General features: G+C 39.0%; 1 protein-coding gene across 1 annotated transcript in view; it reads left to right on the forward strand.

Annotated features, from left to right (window-relative positions):
* The window catches only part of LOC150091104 (uncharacterized), a 131,285-nt gene extending 109,887 nt beyond the window's left edge, over positions 1-21,398 (forward strand). Inside the window, exons 3-4 of the mRNA XM_090374299.1 lie at positions 14,309-14,642; positions 18,453-21,398. Coding sequence (XP_090230425.1) covers positions 14,309-14,642; positions 18,453-21,061 — 2,943 coding nt within the window. The 3' untranslated portion in view covers positions 21,062-21,398. The remainder of the gene's footprint in view (positions 1-14,308; positions 14,643-18,452) is intronic.
* Positions 21,399-23,077: the final 1,679 nt, after the last annotated feature.

Below are 23,077 nucleotides of genomic sequence, written 5' to 3' on the forward strand. Positions count from 1 at the left end.
TGCATGTATTATTGCGCGTAGACGTGTCGAAATAAATGTTGACTAGCAGTTATTTTCCCTGACCTATTTTGGACACTTGTTTTCGTAACACTTTTAAGATTGCCTTGCTTATTACAAATTAACATTTTTACGCTTTATTATATCATGTAAACGTTCGATAAAAATGCCTAATAGTGAAGCTTACTGTTTTTGTACATACATTTTATTAGAATATTTATTAATCTCCCCAACTCCCTATTTTCCATGAGGCTATTTGTTTGCAGCACTTTTTAGAAGCACACTGGGTGGCGCGAGAATACTGTATACACTTAACCAGATTTTATCCGATTAGAACCCTTCCTTCTTCCCTACATGTCTAACACTCGTATAGAGATGAAATGAAAATACAAATCCCCACTGTACTATCACATTTCGGAAGCGAGTGCTAGCATATACACTGTCCTAAAAGAACTATTGGGTTATCTGGGAGAGGGTGTCCAATGACTATTCCACCAAAGTGATGGTATCAGTGACTTTTCGTGGGATACTGTAGTCATTGCCTGTAACTTTCACTATTTTAAAAAAATATTTTAAACTTGCAAAATTATTTATTAAATTTTCTAAATCTCATTCAAACATTAGCTTAAAAATTTTCACTGCTATTACTCTATTAATACACAAAATTTGTTAGAATAATATCAGAATTTAAATCTACCTATTGTTTTCTGAGTTAATGCACATACAATGCACCTCTTAGTTTGTTAAGAGTAAAAACTCCTTAATGGATTACCCCAACAGATTTAATAAAACTGATTATAGACTGCGTGGCCACTTAGGTACATCTATCCTTTTCATGAAATAGATCGCCCCTCAGTAACAGCATCACGCATTCGTACAAGCCGATAAAAATCAGGCAATAAGAGTTATGGATGGTGTATCTTGCAGTCCAGCGCAAGAATATGCAAGACAAAAGATTTAAGTGATATTGAACGTAGTACGGTAGTCAGTGCCAGATGCGCTGGTGTGGTATCTTGGAAACGGCAACCCGTTTAGGATTTTTGCATAAGACTGTGCCTTGGAGTATTTAGATTGGTCCAAGAAACAAATAACATTCAGCTCGTCTAAGCTAGAGGCCAACTGCACAAGGCTAGCAAGAATTTTGCAGGCTAAAAGAAAGTCTACAGTCAGTCAAATAACAGCTGAGTACAACGGTGGTAACTAAAGACCCATTTCAGAAAGCACAACTTGCCATACTTTGTCTCAGATAGGGTATCGCAGCCGAGGATCGAACCTGGTTCCACTCCTGTCAGCAACAAACAATAAGGTACGGTTACACTGAGTCCAGCAACACAAACTCCGGAGGACTGGGGGGAAAAATGCTTGCTCTGAAGAATCCCTGTTCCTGCTGTTTGACGCTGATGGGAGGACAAAATATGGCGAAAATAACATGAGTCCATAGATCCATCCAGTCAGGTGTCTATAAAATGCAACCGGAAATCCTGCAGGCTAGCGGTGGCATTTTAATGGTGCGGGGAGTTTTTCGTGGTGCACTTTGGGCTCCTTGATACAACTGGAGCAACATATGGTTGCCACAGGGTATCTGGAAATTGTCTTAAGACCAGGCGTATCCCTTCATGAGAGGTGAGTATTTACCTGTGAATGGGTTCCAACAGGATAATGCGCTACGTCACAACGCCAGAAATTTATAGAACTCGTTCCATGAACATGACCGAATTCAGCCTACTGCGATGATCCATTCATTAGAATTTAATCCAATTGAGAGCGCCTGTGGAATGAGGCGGAACGAACTCGAGGTAGAGGTTTTCAACCATCGAATCCGCAACAACTATGAGAAGCAATTGAGTAATCATTGATCAGCGTCCCTGTGGTACACTATCAAAACCTCGTTGAGACCATCCCACGAAAAATGCAACCTGCAATGAGAGCTAAAGGGGGAACTACTCGCCATTAGGTAAGTTTTTGGCCTGACGTAGCCGAGTGCAGTAGCACAAGCTCTGTGAGTATGCTGGGGTTCAAGCCTGTCATTGCTAAATACGATTAACATTTGTATTGATTGATTTATTATAAACTCCACTGACCTGGTGGCCATGCTGGAGTATAAACAAGTGTATTTAAACAGGCCACTGTATTATATCTTTATATGTTACTAAATTAGCATGAATTAATAGTTGTTCACCGCAACTTGTTATTTGATTTATTAATTTCGATTAATAAAATTGAATTTTTCGAAATATTTAAAACATGTTCTACTTATTGTACCAAATTTTAAATATTTAAAGAAGTGTTGTATATTTATTCCCGGTTAACTGCAAAGAAAGGTTATTTGTCATGTGAACAGTCAAAAATGCACAATTTTCCCACCGTTTGAAAAAAAACTAGCGTAACTGTGTGTAATTGAAATAACTTGCTTTAAGGCAGCATTTTTAAATTACGTATTGTAATTTAAAAATGCTGTTCAGGAACAGCAGTTTTTAAACTGCTAGAAAAGTGTGAATTTTGTGTTTGCTTACATGACAAATAACCATGCTTTGCGGCTAACAGGGAATAAATATCCGACAACACTTCTTTAAATATTTCAAATTTAAACTAACTCATTGTGCTGTACTCGTGGTACAACACGATGAATCAGCTTGTTTGCTTTCAGGCAGGGAAAGCTAGACGACTTATAATATATAAAGAGATAAATATAATATTCACCAGACTTTTCGTAATTCCCTGAAGAGGAGAAGAACTCAATGTACTGCGCGCCTGCATCACAGTTTGTGGAATATGCAATAGTAAGAATGAATGCAACAACATCCGAAAGACGAGGTACTCGTTTTTGCTATTGTGGGGCTTTATTCGCGTTTAAGAGTGTTGTGTAATAAGCATTACAAGAGAGGTTTGAAACGACCATCGTCACTAGGAAAACATGTACCGACGATGCACAAAAGAAGGTTCTCCACCATTTCCAATTATCCTAATGGTCAGCAGTTCGTTGATACTGGTTATGAACTCGAGAAATCGACTTCTCTTTCTCAGGCAGACAAACGATGAAAGGGATGTATGAAGGTACCTATTTCTAGGAAATATTTTAGTTTTCAGAAAATATTAGTTGTGATAAAATTCTCTTCAGATGTAAAAAGCAACTGTGCAGTCAACCCCAAATGTTATTACTTTTATTGAAGTCATTCTAATGAAGAAACATGTAAACAGTTTAAATTATTATAAAAACGCAAAATGAACTCTAATTATGTGGAATAACTACAATTTAAAATATACAATAGTTTTAGGAAGATAAGAAACCTAGAAAGGAAGCCTGAGAAGTATGTAATGCTCTTCCCAACTCAGATTTAAAATTTCGTGCTTTAAAAGGTTTAAAACCACAAGATCAAGTTGCAACATGATGCTGATCTTGAAGATTAGCAGATGGTGTCCTGTAAGTAATTTGCCTTTATAGGTTATGTGCACTTATGAACCAGCAGAATTAGCCATACAGATTAGCGACATCAGATCAGTGTTTTCTTTCTGTTTTTAGCTTATTTTCGTTAAATATGAAAGGTTAGCAGTGTATACTGAAGATTACAGAAGTATGTTTTATGTTTTTTTTTTTTTGGGCTAGTGAAAACATGTCAGGTTAGTAATGGCAACAAATCGGGACGGATTCAAGAGAATAACGGTGTACATAATCTTTAGTACGCAGTATAGTCAACAAAAGGTTAGAGGGTTTACGCCACCAAATCGGGATGGATTAAAGAGAAAAACGGCGTCCGTAATCTTAAGTAGATTATTGATACCGTTTTTCGCTTGAATCTGTCCCGAAAGTCAGTCTATTGAAAAAACTACACTTCTCTAGTTTAAACAATCCAGTGCTACGGGAAGATAAAGCTCGAACCCATCTCGATTTGGTGTTGGAAACTAACGTGACCTTTTTTCACTAGTCAAAATGAAAGTCTATTAAAAATAATCTGCATTTCTTTCGGTTGACTAACCCCACGCCAACGGAAGGAAAAGTATCGAAATTGTAAGTCTCTACAAACAAACGTTATGTTTCCAACCTGTATATTGTATTCTTGCCGGCTGTACTCATCTGCAAAACAGAATTTACTCTAACGCAAAATCGTGGTCATTAGTAGCCAATCACTACGAAACAGTGGACTAGACCTGCACATCACTAGTTGTCGCAAAGATCCATGGGTGAGAGCCTTATTCTAATTTTAACGCAATTTTCATATTGTAAGCAAGGGTTTTTTTTTTTTTTCTTTCTTTTGAATAATTCCAGACCATTACAGTTTTCAATAGCATTGCAAAGGGAATACGATTATCCCTAATTATATAATATCATTATCTCTGAAAATAAAAGCTGTTATTACATCAATTACTTTAAAGTTTGGGTTTCTACTTATTTTAAAATAAGAAGACTGAAAATCCTTGAGAGATGATCAAAATGCTATTAGGAATGAACAACAGTTATTACTGATTTTGCGATGACGTGAAGATTTCCTGTTTGACCTATTGTCGTGGAAAAGCTTTGCAAATGAGAGATCGCGAAGTTTTTAGATTGACTAGTACCATAATACACATTTGTAAGGAAATTGGGGGGGGGAAAGGCTGGTAAGTGCTTGTAGGACTGAAAATATGAGCCAGTCATGAAAATCATTTTTAAAGGTTCTTTATATCATTAATCATAGCATTTCACAGAAAATAAATATTTACGCCCATCGGTTAATTTATTATGTCGTTTCCTTTAATGTACTCTATTGAAAGTCGGAATTCCACTGCCTATCATTTTGAATTCAAGTGTCTTCAGTCTTATACCCATAACTGGTTATTCTGCAATGACCATTTATTCATCCCACAGGTTAACAGCTAAAAGCTGTGGGTTTCAATTTATGGGTCTGCAGCTCTTCGAATGAACAGTTTCATGTAGCGAGTTCAAGAATTTTAATAACCAAAATAATTTGTGTATTATTTCATGAAGTGGCAAGACCTCATCGTAGTCTACAGAGAAGCATCGGAAAAATGTTTTTTTCTGTAAACATATTTTTCAAAATTATTGGAGTCAAATAATAATAATTAATAACCTAGATTGGACTAAGATGGCAGGCATCATCTAGGCTATAATAATCGTGCAGTCTGTTACTGTCATTCGAGGGTATCTATTAGTGGCACACCGCAAGATATGTCTTACTTGGTAGCATCCATTTTTTTCAGGAAATGATGCTTTAACTAAGGTCTAGCTGCTTTCCGATAGTTACAAGACTAATAACAGTACGAATTCATAATGCCAAGCACAAAAAAAAAAAAAAAAAAAAAAAACAACTGATAAGGTAATTTCAAAAGACAGGAAAAATGATCAATTGTAATATATAGGAAGTATCCTCTTTTATAAAATTTGAACACAAAACGAAATGCGATACAAGTACATCTATTGATGATATATTAGAACTCTTGGTTCGTACATAATCTTTTTTTTTTATGAAGGATTTACTTTTCAAAGAGCTGGATTATTAATTAATAGTACATTCGGCACTTTAATCAAATGTATATATACCATGGCTAAGAGATAGCCTTATATTAAAAGGGAAAATATATACATACATACGCACAAAGAAATATTACACAGACTTACCTCTTCATTGAAGAGGTGCATGCTTCGGGACCAAATTTTACTGACGGTGAGGAGCATGGGTATGGAGACCAGTTTCACGTGTTATTGACATAGAGTACAGTACTTGACAAAATTAAAAAGTCAGAACCGATCCCGCAAAGTGGCAACAAGACCGAGAATGCAAAGTTAATCTTTGAGGTTAACATTTAATTCGAAATGTAAAAATTGGAACTTTATATCCAAATTCAGACCGACAACATACCCGCTTTTATTAAAATGACACACGATAAAAATTAATTAGCGCACCAACACAGTTCACTGTGACAAAAGTGGCCATTGTGCCAAAAAAAAAAAAAAAAACAAACAAACAAACAAACTATAAGGAACCAAATAGCATTGAAAGGTAATCATTTATAATACATCTCATATGTAATTAAAACATTAAAACAATAAAATGAACGAGTAATAAGCAATAAAATAATAGGTTAGGTATCAACTGTTTAACGGTGCTTGGCAACTCATGCCGTAATGCACCAAATAATAGGTAAAAAAGAATTTAAATAGAATTTGATTTTCGAAATATCTGCGTAATGTTGCCTGGAAAAAGCAAATAAACCACATGCACAGTATTTATGCTGATAGGTTTTTTTTTTTTTTTTTTTTTTTTTGATTTGGAAGTTGTTGGCGCATCGGCTTCTGTGGCCTTTGATCCAAGCCCGAGGCGGGAATCGAACCCGCGACCTTTGGGTTGCCGGGCAGGTACTTTACCCACTCGGCTAGCCCGGTCGGCTGCTGATAGGTGCATACGTTTCAATAAAATGTGTACAGCAGACATTTATGTTGCTAATTCGGCTCTAATTCTGAATGCCCTCGTGTCTGTATAATCACCAACCTTCCCGCACCGCAAAGAAAAGACCCTAGTACGAAATCCGTATATTGAGCGAAGAATTTTATGGACCTTTTCACAAAGTGGCTGAGTTAGTCAGTCGCGAGTGGTATGGCGTTTTTTCCCAGAAACTCGGGATTTTCGTTCAGCAAATTCGACCACATATATATACAGTGCAATATGGCCTGAGTTGCTGATGCACTTAAAACCCAACAACAACTTATAACCAAAGTGATTCTGAATATTTATACATTTTACTTGTAAATAAATATTAACTATCGTATTCCTTTCAATCAATTTGATTAAAATATAATTATAAAGGTTATAAAATAAAACTGTTTTATGAAACCTTTATTTAATCAGTAACATGAAATTCTTAAACAAACAATTTAAATTATTGCTGTTAATCTGAAAAGATACGTTTATTTATATAATGGTATATTTTCATTCGAGCAGTTATTCGCCTATTTTAAGTGTTTATTGTGCAGTTTTTTATATAGCCTAATCGAATAATTGACAGAGTTTTAACTTTAAACTTTAACTTACGGTAATTTGTTGTTACTATAAAGATCGAATTGCGCCCAGGTTGGCAGGGAATTATGTACGGAATGACCCAAAATTCACTATACCACTCTTACCTATGTATCTAACCAGACTCTGCAGACTTGTGCTACCCACAAGGGCCGTAATTGTTACGTCTGCAGAGTCTGGGTGGAAAAGGCCTGAGTCCACACTTGGGTGGAAAAGACCTGAGTCCACACTTGGGTGGAAAAGACCTGAGTTCGAATCCCGTCGATGACGAGAGAAATTTTATGGTTTTTTTTTTACAACGTGAAAAAAGATCTATAAAAATAGTCGGTCTCAGGCGAGGGTAGCAAGGTTTTTTCTCCTGGAAACTCGGGTTTTCCATCCAGCAAACAGAAAATTAACCTGAGAACACGCGTAATTCACAGGCAATTATACACAGAGCAACATAGCCTTAGTCGCCTATGCTCCTAAAACCCAACAACAACAACAACAACAACAATTATGATGCAACTTTTTCTGTCCAGATGTGTCTTAATAAATCCTTACTTTGTGCCGAAGATTTTAAACGCGATTGTCAAGCACACTGAAATCAAGATGACGTGAGAACAACGCAATAATGACTGGGATTTGGAAACAACCAACAGCCCTTTTCTCTCTCCAAAGATCTCATTGAGAATCGCACATACTTCCTGCAAAATGCAAACACACCATCATTTTGCAACCAATTATCTTCCTAAAAAATAACTGGTCGGCATACTTGCCCACAAGATTACCCACAGCAAGCGATTATTCTGCTGTGCGACTTAGCACGGGAAAACATTTTCAGCAGCAAAGCAGAAGCCCCACAATGGTGAACAATATGGGTATCAGTGAAGTGATTAGTGAACCTGACAACATATGAGTTGACTTACAGGTTTTTAATTCATCTGGCATTGTGGCTGCTGTACTTAGCAATTAAGAACACAAGTACGTTTAGATTTCTATACACTAAACACCGGTATATAAAAAAAAATATGAAAAAGCAGATAAATGTAACACCCTCGTGGGTAGCAGAGTTGGTAGGATCGCCATCCTTCCCACACCGGGTGGAAAAGACTTGAGTTCAAGTCCTATGTATCACGAGAGGAATTTTTACGAGCCTTTTTACAACGTAGCTGAGTTATTCAATCACAGGTGGGGGTAGCATGTTTTTCTCCCGGAAAACCTCGGGTTTTTCGTCCTAAAAACAGAACATCGACCACAAAACGCACTCAAATTAGCAAGGGGATTTAATTTGAAAAAGTATTTTTGTGGGATTTTGTTGTTTTGAGTTGTATTAAGCGCCACGCAATTAAGTCCATGAGACGAAGTATGTTGTTTCTGTAATAGAGTACATTTTTCGGTCGATTTGCCTGTTTACTGGATTAAAAATGCAAGTTTACGGGAGTTAAAGTCCGTGCAACCCTCACTCTAGACTGAGCAACTCTGCTACTGTGTGGTAAAATTCTTCGACGCTCGAAGGGATTCGAAACTAGGCCTTTTCCACACGGTACAGAGGAACTGTTATCGCAACTGCTTCTCTTGCCACGAGGAGTTTAGAAGAGAAATCTGTTACAGCAATCTGAAGTATTTGTAGCATAGAGCACATTCGTCAGATTCGTACACGTGACATCATCATCATCATATTATACTAATTTGTTTCCCGAGCAAACGCTCATCAACAAAAGTAACTAAATTTAAAAACAACCACTTGTCATAAAAACTAAAATCGACCACTTAGCCTGATCCCACCAGCTAAGAATTTAACTATTGTGGGAACAGTTACCGCCCCTACCGCGGGGAGGTGGGTCGTCTACTATCAATTGTATAACCGCCCATAAACTCCAAAATAAAATCTCTCATAAAAACATCAACTTCTGCACCATTAAATAGTTCTCAAAAATCCATTTCTTTAAACATTATACCTCATCCATCATGTTGTACATTTCTAATTTTAAACACTTCATTAACAAAATCTAAAAATTCCCTGTAATTTGCTAGGTTCCTAAGGAGCCCGCACGGCTCCAATATTCCTCCACCAACTTTTTGTCTTAATCGTTCCCTATGCTGCTCATAGAGAGGGCATCTCAATAACATATGCTCACTAGACTCTGGCTGTCCGCAATCACAGCTATTGCTCTCCCTCAATCCCAACTTATGCAACTTAACCCCGAGTCCATGCCCAGTTATCAACATAGCCGGAAACAATCCTAACATAGGCCACTTCTCTTTATTCACCAATGTCAAGGCATCAGGAAGAAACCGGTAAGTATCCCTACCGGCCTCAGACCGTGCCCACCGGCTCTGCCAAACATCTTCTATTTCTCTCTGGAATCGCCTGCGTTCCATTTTCAAATCCTGCAATCCGTAAATTTTTCCCTCTTCAGGACAAGCCCTAATACTACATAACTCTGCAGGAGAATTCCGCTTTGTATGGTATATCAAAAACCGCTTTGCAATCACCAGATCAACTGGCATTTTTCCTGTAATAACCTGCAAAGCCTCAGTGGACACAGTCCTGCATGCCCTAGAAACTGCCAACAATGCCAGTCGTTGTGAGGCGCTCAAATGTCTTCTAACAAATACATGAGCGATAGCCGTTCCCCACGCTCCGCACGCATACGTGACAATTGGTAAATATATGCATTGATATATCAACTTTAAAGTCTTCCCTCGTAAACCCCACTCAACTCGTACAATTCGTTTGATTCTGCCATATACTTTTTTCACCTTCTCACGCAAGTACTTTGCATGGGGAACAAAACTAAGTCGCTCATCCAACATTATCCCCAAATACTTGGTTTGAGTACAATATTTAAGGGACCGCCCCTTCACCCTTACGGTGGGATTTCTATTACCACTCAATCTGCCCTTGAGTAACATACAAACTGTCTTCTCTTTTGATATAGTTAACTTATTTAAGAGAGCCCAGTCATCCAACTTTTCCAAAGCTATCTGTGCCTTTGTTTCCAGACTGAGCCTGGAATCACCTTGGACCAAAATTAATACATCATCTGCGTAAGCCACTATCTCCTCCTCACCCCAATCCTCATTCAAAATTTCATCAAGCACGAGATTCCAAACCACAGGCCCGAATATTGAGCCTTGTGGCGCACCTCGCTCTATGACTTTATTCACCACTCTAAATTTATTCCGCACCTCCACTAGTCTGTTGGAGAAGTAGCTACGCATCAGCCTATATAAGTTTCCTGGGCATCTCATTTGTCGAAGTCTTGCCAATATACTCTCCCACCACAAGAGATCAAAGGCGCCCCTAAAGTCAACAAATAGTCCCAATATATATCGACTCTCGCTATTTTTAACGACTCTGAGCACCTCAGACAAGGCATCCTCAGTTGACCTGCCAGCCTTAAATCCATACTGTCTTTGAGAAGTCAGCCCTGCTTCCCGGTATCTTTTGTTAATTCTACCTATCATCAAACGCTCCAGCGTCTTTCCTAACACAGACAACAAGGCTATGGGCCTATAGGACCCAGGGTCAGCCATATCTTTATCACTATTTTTTAATAGCAACTTCAAGGTCGCTTTTTTCCAGCAATCTGGATATATCCCTTCTCTTAAACAAGAATTAAATACTGAGAGCAACAGCCAGGACCAATGTTTTGCCATTTCCAGTAACACCTCCAGAAAGATTTCATCACCGCCTGGAGCCTTCCCTTTCTTAGCCAACATCAAGGCGTTACTAAGCTCTTCCAGTGTGAAATCGCCCTCCTCCTCACTAGCAACATAGTCCAAATTTGCCTGCCGAGTGCACGCCTGGCCCGGCGAATCGTCCTGAGCACTATCCCCTGGGAACATGACATTCAAGATTCTAATCATAGAATCCTCCCAGTTCATTGTCTCAGGTCCGTCTAATTGAATAGAGTGCGCTATTTGCTCAACATGGACCTTTTCCATTATAATCTTGTAGGGGAGACCCCAAGGATCCTTATTCCCTTCTACCTGAACAAAATCCTGCCAAGTCTGAGACTTTGCCCTCCGAATCTCCCCCACATAACTATTTTTCCTATCCTGATATCGACGCCTGTATACCATCATATCCTCATATCCCAAGCGGCTTGCATGCTGATACTTATGTCGTAGCCTAATCACCTCTCTCCGAGATGCCTCAAGACTCCCACTCCACCAGGGCACTGACCTTAACTTTTTCTTTTGCTTTATCATGGAGCCGTACGAGGCTCCCCTCAGAACCTTTGTTAACATTTCTGCGCGCTCATTAACTGAGCCACCGGACCACACACAATCCCTCCCCCGCAGTCTACTCTGGATACCGCTAACCAGCCTTTGACAGTCCAGGGACTTCCTAACCAGTCTGCTAGATCTATTATCCACATCACTCCGCACTGTGTCCACCAATTCAAACACTATAGCCCTATGGTCGCTTGTCGTCCATCCCTCTCGCACTTCCCAACCTTGAGTCTTATCGAACATGTTTCCCGAACAGACTGTCACATCAATGTTCGACTCACCATTTACTGTTGAGAACGTACTTAAGTTCATCGGACGATTCACGATCCAGAGCCTATTTGCAATTAAGCACTCTTCCATCATTACTCCCCTTGGATCAGTCTCATTGGCATACCACAGCACAGAGCTAGCATTGGAGTCAATGCCAAACACTATTCGCTTACCTTGGAGCTCTGTACAAATTTTGTCAATGTACCCTAAGTACACTCCTAGGTCATCCCTGAACTGACAATACAGACTTACCAGGTAAACACTATCAAAAGAACCTATGACCTCCACGCACACACCATGCGTGAAGGTCAATCCTTGGATCTGTGTCACCACGAGGTCAGGGTTGCATGCAATCACAGCAGCCTGACAACCATGCCCGTGCTGTGCCACCCTATAATCCAGTGGATACCCTCGCACCACTTCATTTACCCTGTACGGCTCTTGTACAAGGATCAGGTCACAACCCTCTTTTCTTGTCCTAACAGCCAGCTGCAACGCAACTTGATAAGAGCGCTGACCATTAATTTGCACCAATTTTAACTTGTTATATTTATTATTAGAAAGACTTTTATCCATTTCCTGGTTTATTTTTGACTTGTTCTTTATATCTCAAATATTCAGGGCACTCTTTACTCCCAACAGAATGGTCAGCACTCCCACCTTTTCTCTTACAATTAACACACGTTGGTGCATCCCGCTTCTTAGGACAGTCATTAAAAAGATGGCCGTCTCCCGCACAATGCCGACACACCAGCTTGGCCTTAGAATTTCGTGAAACATGTCCAAACGCCAGACAGCGAAAACACTTAGTTAAAAACATTATCTCTCTCACTTTATAAGAACACCAGTGAATATATACTCGTCCCCTCTCCACCAAAAACTTCCTAAGTCTCTCTGGAACTTCCAAAATCCAATTCTTAGTGTCTTTGTCTAAAACTCGAGCCACAGACCTCACAGTAATATCCTTTAAAAACCGCTCCTTGTCCATGCCTGTTTCATATCCATTTTTGGAGTACAGTTGCTCAAGAAATTGTTCCTGGTCTATATCAGCTTCAACATCATAGATAATAATTCGACTGCCCGCTTTCTTTGGAATTTCCACCTTCATTCCTTGATCTTTTACCTTCTGACAATTAATCAGACATTGCATATCATGACGGGAGTCGAACTCCATCACCACTCCCTTATCTCGAATTGTCCGAAAGTTTCTCACCTTAATGTCCTGCAATTCCGGGCGTATCGTCTTCAACACCTCAGTCTTTACTTCATCACTTGTCTTGAACTTTTCGGAATCAGCCTTTATAAATAACACACGTTTCTCCTTTTCCACTCTTTCTGGCACTTTGCCTACCACTTTTAATGCTTCAGCAAATGTCTTTTTAACTTGCACTGTACAGTCATTCTCCTTCAACCGTGCCTTGAGAACCTGATTCTCCACATAGATTCCAATAGCCTTCGATTCCAACACATCCCAAAACTCCAGAATAGCATTCATGGCTGCTCGATTCACTTTGTGACTGTCATTAAACATATACTCACGAAGTTCCTTCCGAACAACTTTAATCTCCTTAAACATCTCCCCTACCTCATCCTCATGATCACTGTCGACACGAATTCGCTTGGTTCCAGAACGCTGTCCACCCTCTGTAACCTCCATTTCACCCTCAATGGATGAGCCAGCTCCAGCTCTCTGAGACTGGACAGAAACAGGTTCCATTCCAGGTGGAGAGGAATCAATATACAACACCTCTGGTTCAGACATGCTCACAGGCCAGCAACCCAATGGCAGCACAGCCACGAGCACAGCACAATATATCAACAATAAAACAATATAATACAGACAATATAATAACAACCTGCGTTATTAAGTTACTCGCTTGACTCGCAAGCAAGAAAGTGTCAGCACTCCGTGAAGACACGGATAATGCACAAGTCCACCCTGATAATACCAAAAAATGCAAAATAGCACACCACAAATTGTAACAGAAATTAAAACTAACCTCAATATATTTGGGGGCCAAGATACACTCCTCAATACTCACAAGATTAACACAAGCACTCCGCGAAAACACTGATTGCTCTAGTTCACTTAGCAAAACACAAGAAACCCAAGTCCGTTTCTACCTCAGTTTGGCCGTACTCGACGGCACCGGTTTCTCTTTGCCGGCCAGGAAAACCTGGCCGCCCACCCCGCACAACGTGGATGTGGAAACCTCCTAGAAGATCACAAGCACTGACAAAGTTAGTACAAAAGTTAATAGTATTGTTCTATCACTTTATTAAATCACACACTAACAGACGCTGTGCACCCGTGCCATTCTTCTTGGTCGCGGGGCTCGTACACGTGACAGTCGAATTTTCGATCCGCTTCAAGCTGCGATCCTTGACTTTTTTCAGCAAAACAGATGAAGAAGATCATTCCTCTTTCTGAGCAAAGCCACTTAAATAAAATAACGAATGCTATTTTGACAAGTTTGATGCTCATATGAAGTTTGCTGTACTTTCACTTTTTTGCCGTTTAAAGTCTATCTGAAATAACGAAAATAATATGGTTTAAGCTACCTTATTAAAAAAAAAAAAAGTGAAAAGAAGCCTATTTTTTTCTTAAAAATGCTGAGTCTGGCTCAAATATCCCAAATTATAATGCGAAATTCGTGAAAACTGCAGTTTTCTCTCTATATGATCAAACCAATTATTGTAGTTTTTACACTAAAGGAAACTGCCCCTTCCCAATAAGAACTGCAGCGTCAGATAAAATTGTCGTAATCCTACTCATGTAGTTCGTTGACTTTTTTTTTTTCTTGTAGGTTACAAGTCTTCCCGATGAAGCCAATACATCCGCTTCCGCTCCTGTCACAAGCCCATTTGATTGTTCAGCCTTGGCTGATGGGGTTTATCCGGATTACGGACAGGCCTGCAGGGTCTTTTATGTTTGCAGAGGTAGAAGAAGGCACGCGTTTTGGTGTCAGAATGGCACCGTCTACAACCCCGCCGTTGGATATTGTGACTTGGCTGCTAGAACAAGGTGCGCAGATCCGGAAAACAAACCGTTGCCCGTTGTAGATCAAGACTGCTATCAGAAGGAAGATGGGGTGTATACCGATTATAAGAGTTTGTGCAGACACTTTTACTTTTGCACAGGTAAGATATTTTCAACTACGAAAGAAAAATTCCAAGACACTTTTAATCTTAAAAAGCTAGCCTTTTTTTATCTCATCTATTGAATGTAAATAGATAATTTTTATTTTCAGATAAAATATGCTCACAGATAGGAAAGTATATTTTATAGCTGTGGGCTTAGTTAAACTTCCTGGTTAATCATTTGTGTCCTAATATTTTGGAAAGAAAATATGAAAAAAGTGCATGGATTGTCGTGAATGACAATCCATGCACTTTTCAGATATTCAGGAATCTCTACAGGAAATAATGTCTACAAATGATTTATCTTTCTCTTCAGTCTACCAGAATCTGAATGACACTAACTCTTGTGAAAATATCTTTCTATCCTGTCACTTGCTAACAATTAAGCCAAACAACTGCAGCATCAAAAAATGCAATTACTGTATTCTATATGAATGCACTCAGTCTTGTAAAACATAATGATGAAATCCTCGCTCAACTGACATCATGGAATCTGCATCCAGATCTCAGTAAAATCCTCATGGTTTATACTGAGACCTGGTTTCAGTCCTGAGGTTTCAATCCAATTTCCAGACTACTCTCTTTTTCAAAGTTTCAGAGGTGATTCAAAAGGTGGTGGAGTTGCTATTTATGTTCATTCTGCGATGCTCTGCCAGTCCTATCTCAAATCTGTCTGATCAAGTTTGTGAACTGACTTTTATCCACATTGCCTATTTGGTGATCGGGTGTCTATACCGACCTCCCTCAGCTTCAGCTAACAGCTTCCTTGTAGCTCTCAACAATACTTTATCTCATTTCACAAAAAATCTCTAAGCCTTCCACTGATTGGTGACTTTAATATTAACATTCTTCAAAGCTCTTCCTCTCAAGTGCAAGCCCTCCTAGATGTTATTACTTCAAAAGGTTTCTCTGTTCTTACTGATGCAGATATCCCAACTAGAATGGGAGTCCCACAATTCCTTTCTTGACTTCGCAATTGGGGAATGCTCTCTCACGTATGCAATACTTGATACAACTATTTCGGATCACCGTCCCATCTTAATGGTAATTGAAAATGAAATAAATGAAGCAGAGATCATGCACACTTTCAAATCTGTCACTCCAGACTTTAAGCTTTGTCTCATTAAGCTTTGTCACGACCTCCAGCAGTCAACGTGGGATGGAGTGCTTGCTACAAGCGAACTGCTTTTTTAAGCATATCTTAAATAGCTACGAAAAATACGTGTCATATATCAGTACCCCAGAGAACAAAAAGACCACCAGGCCAAGAGGGAAAATATGCCCGTTCATCTCAAACAAGACCTTGCATCTCAAACCTTGCAAGAATTGGTAGAGCAATAGGAATCGAGGCAGATAAAATTAAGTACACAACGCACAGAAATAAAGTCACTGACTGCATTCGGTCAGAGAAAAGAAAATACTATAGTTCTCAACTTACAGGTATCATAGCAAACAAAAAATAAATAAAAAAAATGGATAGTTTTGAACAAGCTATTACCGGGAAGGAAATTGAAATCACGGAGTTAAGTTGGAGATTGGTTGAAAACGAGGTACTCATTTCAGATGACCAACTAAAAGCCACTGCCTTCTGTAACCACTTTATCTCAAGTGTGAATAACCTCTTTCAAGACGAACTTGACTTCAGAGACAATGAAATGAGACAATCTGCCAAGTGCTCAATAAGAAACTTTTTTTTCTCTCCCCGCTCTCGAATCAAGAGATTTTAGAAACAGGACGACTGAAAGAATTAAAAAAGGTCCTTCGCTCAATTCTGACACCACTGAAATGTATATTCAATCTCTCCTTTCAATCTGGTAAATTTCTTTCTCAATTAAAAATAAAACAATAATCGTTCCTGTTCCAAAGGAAAACCGTTGTAACTCTATCAACAACTTTCGCCCAATATCCCTACTCTCAGATTTTACAAGATTATTCGAAAAAATTCTTCATAGCAGACTCATGGGTTTTCTTGAAGTAAATGGGCTCATCCATCATCAACAGTATGCCTATCGCTCAAAAAGATTCACTGATCTTGCAATTGTTGACTTTTCAACATCACTTGAGATGTTGAGAAGTCAATATGTTCAAGGTTGAGTTGAGTTGTTCAGTTGAGAGTTCAAGGATCACTGATAGTCTTGAAAAGGGTCACTATGCTATAGCGTGTTTCTTGACTTATCTAAAGCTTTATATTGTATAAACCATAATGTTCTACTTAACGAACTCAATAATCTTGGTTTGAAAGGGAAAATTAACCTTCTCCTTGAAGACTACCTTAGCGATCGGTCGTTTGTCGTAAGAACAAATCAGTCATACTTCGAAACCAGTTATTTCTCCAGTGGAGTAAGTACCTCAAGGCTCACTTCTCGGATCTATCCTATTTGTTCTTACATCGATGAATTTCTCTCTCTCTCTCTCTCTCTCTCTCTCTCTCTCTCTCTCTCTCTCTCTCTCTCTCTTCTTCCATCTTCTCACCTAGTAGCGTATGCGGATGATATTTCCACCCTGATCACAGATAAATCAGCTTAATCACCCTAATCAGCTTCAACTCAAAATCTCTGCCTTACTCTCTGTGATGCATAGTGAGCTTCAAAAGAACCAGCTTCTATTGAATCCAGAAAAATCAAAATATATGGTGTTTAGAACGAAAAACAAACCACTAAACATTGATTTCGACGTAACATACAAAGAAAAATAACTTAAAAGGGTGAATGAAACCAAGTTTCTTGGAATCTGGCTAGATGATAAGCTAAGTTGGGCAAAACAAATGATAACCCTAAGAAAGAAAATTTCGTCACTAGCCGGACCAGAGTTTCTCCCTCGCTTCAGATCCTTTTTCATAACCATAGAAGAAGAAGAAATATCGTACGATCTAAGAAATGAAGCAAACTTGAAGGTTCCGCTTCTCAGAAAAGCCACAGGTCAGCAAAATATAAATACAGGGGCGCTAAAACCTGGAACAAACTTTCTGTAAAAATCAAAAATGTCACTTCACTAAACGAATTCCAGAAACTAGTAATTGAATACATCACCAGGGATGTCTGATTCAAATTACCTTCCACCCAACTCCTGGATTTTAAAAACACAGAGGAAATCATTACACATATAAAGAAGGTTGTTATGCATGAACTTAAGTGAAGCGATGTGTTATCAGAGATAATTACACATTTCGAATTAAATGAAATTTCGAATTAAATCATCACGCTTAAAGCATGCATTCTCTTTAGATGTTAAATTACTCCATTCCGCCCTAGCTCCTGCCATAATAGTTGTCATTGGTTTCCTACAACATCTAATAAACATTCGTCTGGTTTCGCATCCTCTCAGTGGTAAGACCTTTTATGAGCTTTTTCACACGGTAGCTGAATCAGCCAGCCTTTAGCAACGGTTGTGGGATTTTGGTCCAGAAGGACGGGTAAAGTGCCATATAATTCACTAATTTATAGATACGATATATTGACGATTCATTGTTTTAGTTTCTTCTGCATAATTTCGAAACACTAAACCAACCCAGCTTATCTTCTTCCTGGTATCCCCCAGTGGTTCTTTTAAGATATGTTTTAGGAAGTAGAAATTATAGAGTAGCATTTGGCTATGGAACGTCACTTTTTCCGAGAAAATTTATTGTATTCGATAATAGTCGCTCGGAAATATGAGATGAGATGATTTATCTATAGTCTTGAGAGTAAATCAATCCATACCACCGCAAACCTAAGGAACAATTATATTTCATATTGGTATAAATTTTTGCTTACTTTAATGAATATATCTTGATAAAATTTATCATTTATTAAAACTTACCGATTCTTTTAGGTGGAAGAAAATTCGAATTCACCTGCTCATCAGGAACTTCTTTTGACTGGCGGATTGGCTACTGTATGCCCAGCCATCAAGTTCCATGTGCTCAATTAACCTGTAAGGAACATGAAGATGGAATTTATGCTGACCGATCAGAGAGTTGCAAGAGGTATTACGAGTGCCGCAACAAAAACAAAGCGGAACACGTCTGCCCCTTCCGACAGGTGTTCAACGAAAGGACATTAAGCTGTTCCGATGCAAAGGGTGTTCGATGTACAGACGAAAATCTATTTGACTGCCGGACATTACCTGACGGTTATTATCCTGATTATAGCTCTGGGTGCAGGTCATTCCACCTGTGTATTGGCAATCAACTGAAATCCTATATGTGCTCTGCGGACACCATTTTTAATAAGAAACACTTAACATGTGATTCGATACTGAAGTCGCGTTGTGAGAAACCGGAAGATCTAGACTGCCTTCTGAAACCTGATGGGATCTATCCGGATTACGATAGTGGATGTCGTGAGTTTACAGTCTGCAGATTCGGAGTTGTTGCTCAGTCTGGTGCTTGTCCTCAAGGAAAGGCAATTAATCCTTTGACCGGAACCTGTGAACCCCTTCCATTAGTAACTTGTTCTCCTGCAAAAGATCCGGACTGTGAGAATCGAGCTGACGGTATTTATCCCGATTATGGGACTGGGTGCTCTGCTTATTATGTTTGTCTTAAAGAACGTCGTGTTGTCACAACGTACTGTCCCGGATACAATCGGTTTGATTACTCTACTCAGTCATGCCTACCTCCTTCTGTGGTTACCTGTGAGGGTCTTTCGTTTCCTTCCTCAACGACAATTATGTCACTTGCCGACAGCTACTCCTGCTCCGGAAGACTTGGACTGTACCCTGATTTCATTTCCAATTGTCACAGGTATTATGTTTGCGCTTACGGACACAAAATGCTATTAAATTGTGCCGAAGGACAAATGTTTAATTCTGAAACTCAAAAATGCGAGCCTGAAGAAGGAGTTACTTGCCGTCCAATATCTGTTTTGGGTACATTTCAATGTCTCCCAGGAGATCGAGTTATTTATGTAGTGGATAATTGCCAGACTTGGCACGAATGTTGGGATTCTGAAGGTATGACATTCGCCTGTCCATCCGGAATGAAATTCAGCCTCACACAAAAACTGTGTTTGAAGAACACCAACTGCAGTCATGCAACTATTGATCATGCCGATATAGCTACTGTCGTTTCGTTTGTTGCGAATAAAAAGTTTCAGTGTGCCGGAAAGGAAAATGGCCTTTATCCTGAAGAAAGTGATATCGCAATCTTCCACGTATGCGCCTCTGATACTGCTTTCACTTACAAATGCTCCCACGCACATAAATTCGATCCTGTTCGCCGTTCATGTGTAATCAGCTCCAACGGCAGCTTTATTCATGATACGAATAATTTATTTAATCAAAACTCGGAAGGCACCCAACAAAGATTTTCTTGTGAAGGAAAAACCGATGGTATGTTTGCAGATTATACAACCTATTGTCGTCGATATTTCATATGCGAAGCTGGAGCTAAAAGAGAAGTTTATTGTCCGGAGGGCCGACTGTTTAATACCGAGAAAATGATCTGCGATGATCAAGAATATGTTGAATGTCAGCCAAACAATTCTACCAGCACAGATGTTCCGAATACTACCTCCAGCGCGTTAAATCCCGAGGCTCTCATCAATTACAGAAACGGATCTCTGCCGAACAACACGCCGCCTGCATTAGTTCGAGATGCCTTCATCAACGATGGAAATTATTCAAATATATTTCCACTTCAGGAGTCGCAGTTTTTTACAGCTGATTACTCTGCGAGAAAAGAAAATGATAAGCCAAAACTCAAATTAGAGCGAACCGTCAACACGACTACATCTCCCTCGACTGTTTCGTCACCGTGCTCATTAGGAGATACGGGATTTTATCCCGATTATGACAGCGGATGTAAAACGTTTCACATTTGCTTTAGGACAATTAAAAAGGTCTACAGTTGCCCCAGTGTCCTGCTATTTAACCCTCACTCCAAAACGTGCGATCTGCCGGAAAACGTGGAATGCATCCCACCGAAACGTCTTCCTCGTAGCTCGTATAATTGTTCTCAAAACGACAAAGGTTTGTATGCGGATTACGGAAGTCAATGCCAACAGTATATTTTCTGTGGAGACAAAGAAACTCTTCTGTACACCTGCCCAAAAGGAAAGCTGTTCGACGGAAGAAAGAAAACCTGTGAGGCAGCGACCCTTGTTCGCTGTGAAAAGAGGGATTTAACCTTCGCCAGCGCTGCAGAAGCTTCACCTAAGCCCTCTCGTAAAGTAACCGCTAGTAAGCCCCTGGAGCAACAAACTCAAATTCCTCATGTTCATGGAATTCCTCGTCGTTTCTTGTTTGATTGCTCTGGTAAGCCTGACGGATTCTATCCTGATTACGTCAGACACTGCCATGTGTTTTACCGATGCGTGAGGGGGAAGAAGTTTTCCCACTACTGCAAACAAGGACTACTCTTTAACCCTAAAATGGGAATATGTGACTTCGAGGAGAACGTTGTGTGTTCTCCAAAAATCCTAAGTTCTGGGCAAACATAGTTGCAATTCTCTAGAGGTATTACTCTGTATGTAGTATTAATGAACATTAAGTACAAACAAATCAATGATGTAGGTTCAGCTATTCAAAGCGTGGTTTCTAGAAACCGCGTCCCTAAATGTGTAGAAGATTTACTCCGTGACTGGATATCAATAAGAGACTTCGCTGAAGTGTGTAACTCACTGTATAAAAGCTGATAGAAGAATAACAAACATGTCTTGAGTGCAATTCTGTTATTCGCGATTTTCTCATCCTAACATTTTATGAGGCGCATCACACTGGTGTCAGAGAGTGTGACATATTTGAAAAGTCAATGATTTTTTTTACTTTTTCTTTTCATTTCACAGTCAGTATAGTTTAAAAATGTATTTGGCTAATTCAAATGAGATTCATGCACAATATAGATTTAGGATTTTATGTTGTGTAAGACTCGTCTATCAGAATTGTTAAGAACCATCAAAAATGTTAAGAACCATCAAAAATGTGAAGAACTTGAAAAGATTCTTACAAAATTTTCACTTAGCAATATAGTCAAACGTTCTCTTAGTCTACGAGATTATCTTCAAAGATCTGAGAGTCTCATTTATATTGTTTACTGATCTTATGTTTCCGTTCAATGAAAATTGATATTCACACACACACTAATATAGATCTATCAGACTACAAAATTTCGACCTACCATATAATATGATCTGGCACAGTGTGAACGAAGTAATCGACGCGAAAAATTCTCAAACAGCTAACCGATCTAAAATCATTAGCTGCTATTCGACTGATTTGTTTTTCACTTCCTGTTAATATCAAGTGTTATTTTGGCACTTGAAGTATTCAGTCCACGTTTGACCAATAGCAAAACTTCCAGATGCCAGGGACCAACAGTTTGGTCATTCTTCTTCTACGTGAGACAGGCACAATAGCGGCAGCCAATGTGCCAGTGTCTCGGTAAGCGAATTGCTTATTTATAAAGAAGCACCATTATCGGTTGATGTGTCAGCAATCTGAAATAAAAAAAAAGGATGTTTGTGATGGAAGTCCAAATATCAACCGGATCTTCCATAAATGCACTAAGCGAAGTCGCGAAACAAACAAATGCAAACGTCATTTGCAGTCGTGCATTTCCCGTCGATCCGGTTGATATTTGGACGTCGCGTAGCAAGACTAAGCCACTCTAAGTCTTGCTACGCATCGTTAAGTTCTGATAGTATAGTTTGAATTTAGAAATTCCTGGAGAACGTTATTTATTGCCATGCATCCTCAAAGAATGAAGTTTGAAGAAGGAGGAGGAAGCAATTTGAGGCTGACTCTCCTGGTTCGCACTGGAACCATTGATTGCTATGGTGAAAATCTTCAATGCTGCGTATATTGAAAATTTCAGTAATGCCGTGGTACCTGTCCTTTATGGAATTGGGCCTTTCATCCTCGAGCTCGATAATGAATCATCTTATAGGGTCATGATGAGGCTTATACACATCCAGTTTTAAGAATACGAGGTTTCGCAATTCATGATTGTCCCACAGTGCTGATCTGATCTCTTAGAACACTTTTAAAACGAGTTAAATCCCGGACAACGATGAAACCTCTACGACTCACTTCGATTACCGCTTTGGCAACCACTTTGATAGAAAAATTGTGCCAAATTCTAGCTATGTGCAGAAGTGAATTGCACCTTTTACGAAAGTTCAATTCGGCCATTCAAGCCGAAGTAGATCCAAACGTAATTTTTTATTATTTTTATTATATTTTTTATTTTATATTTTTATTTATTATTTTTATTTGTTGATTATGTTACTTAAACGATGTGTTTCAGAAAGAGCCGGTTAACTTTAATTTTTTTTTCAGGTTTGAATCCTATTGTGAGGGTATTCCTCATTTATTAATCACAAAATTAAAATAAGCTCTACGAATCGTAACTTTTGATGTATACTGTATATACATATTTGTTTATAAATCCAGAGAAGATCACACTTTCTCCTAAATAAATACCGAAAAGTCTATGCACTTGACGTGTAAAATGGATA

This window comes from Mastigoproctus giganteus, chromosome 1 (genome assembly GCF_048544385.1).
Source record: "Mastigoproctus giganteus isolate SK-2022 chromosome 1, ASM4854438v1, whole genome shotgun sequence".
NCBI classification, from domain to species: Eukaryota; Metazoa; Arthropoda; class Arachnida; order Uropygi; family Thelyphonidae; genus Mastigoproctus; species Mastigoproctus giganteus.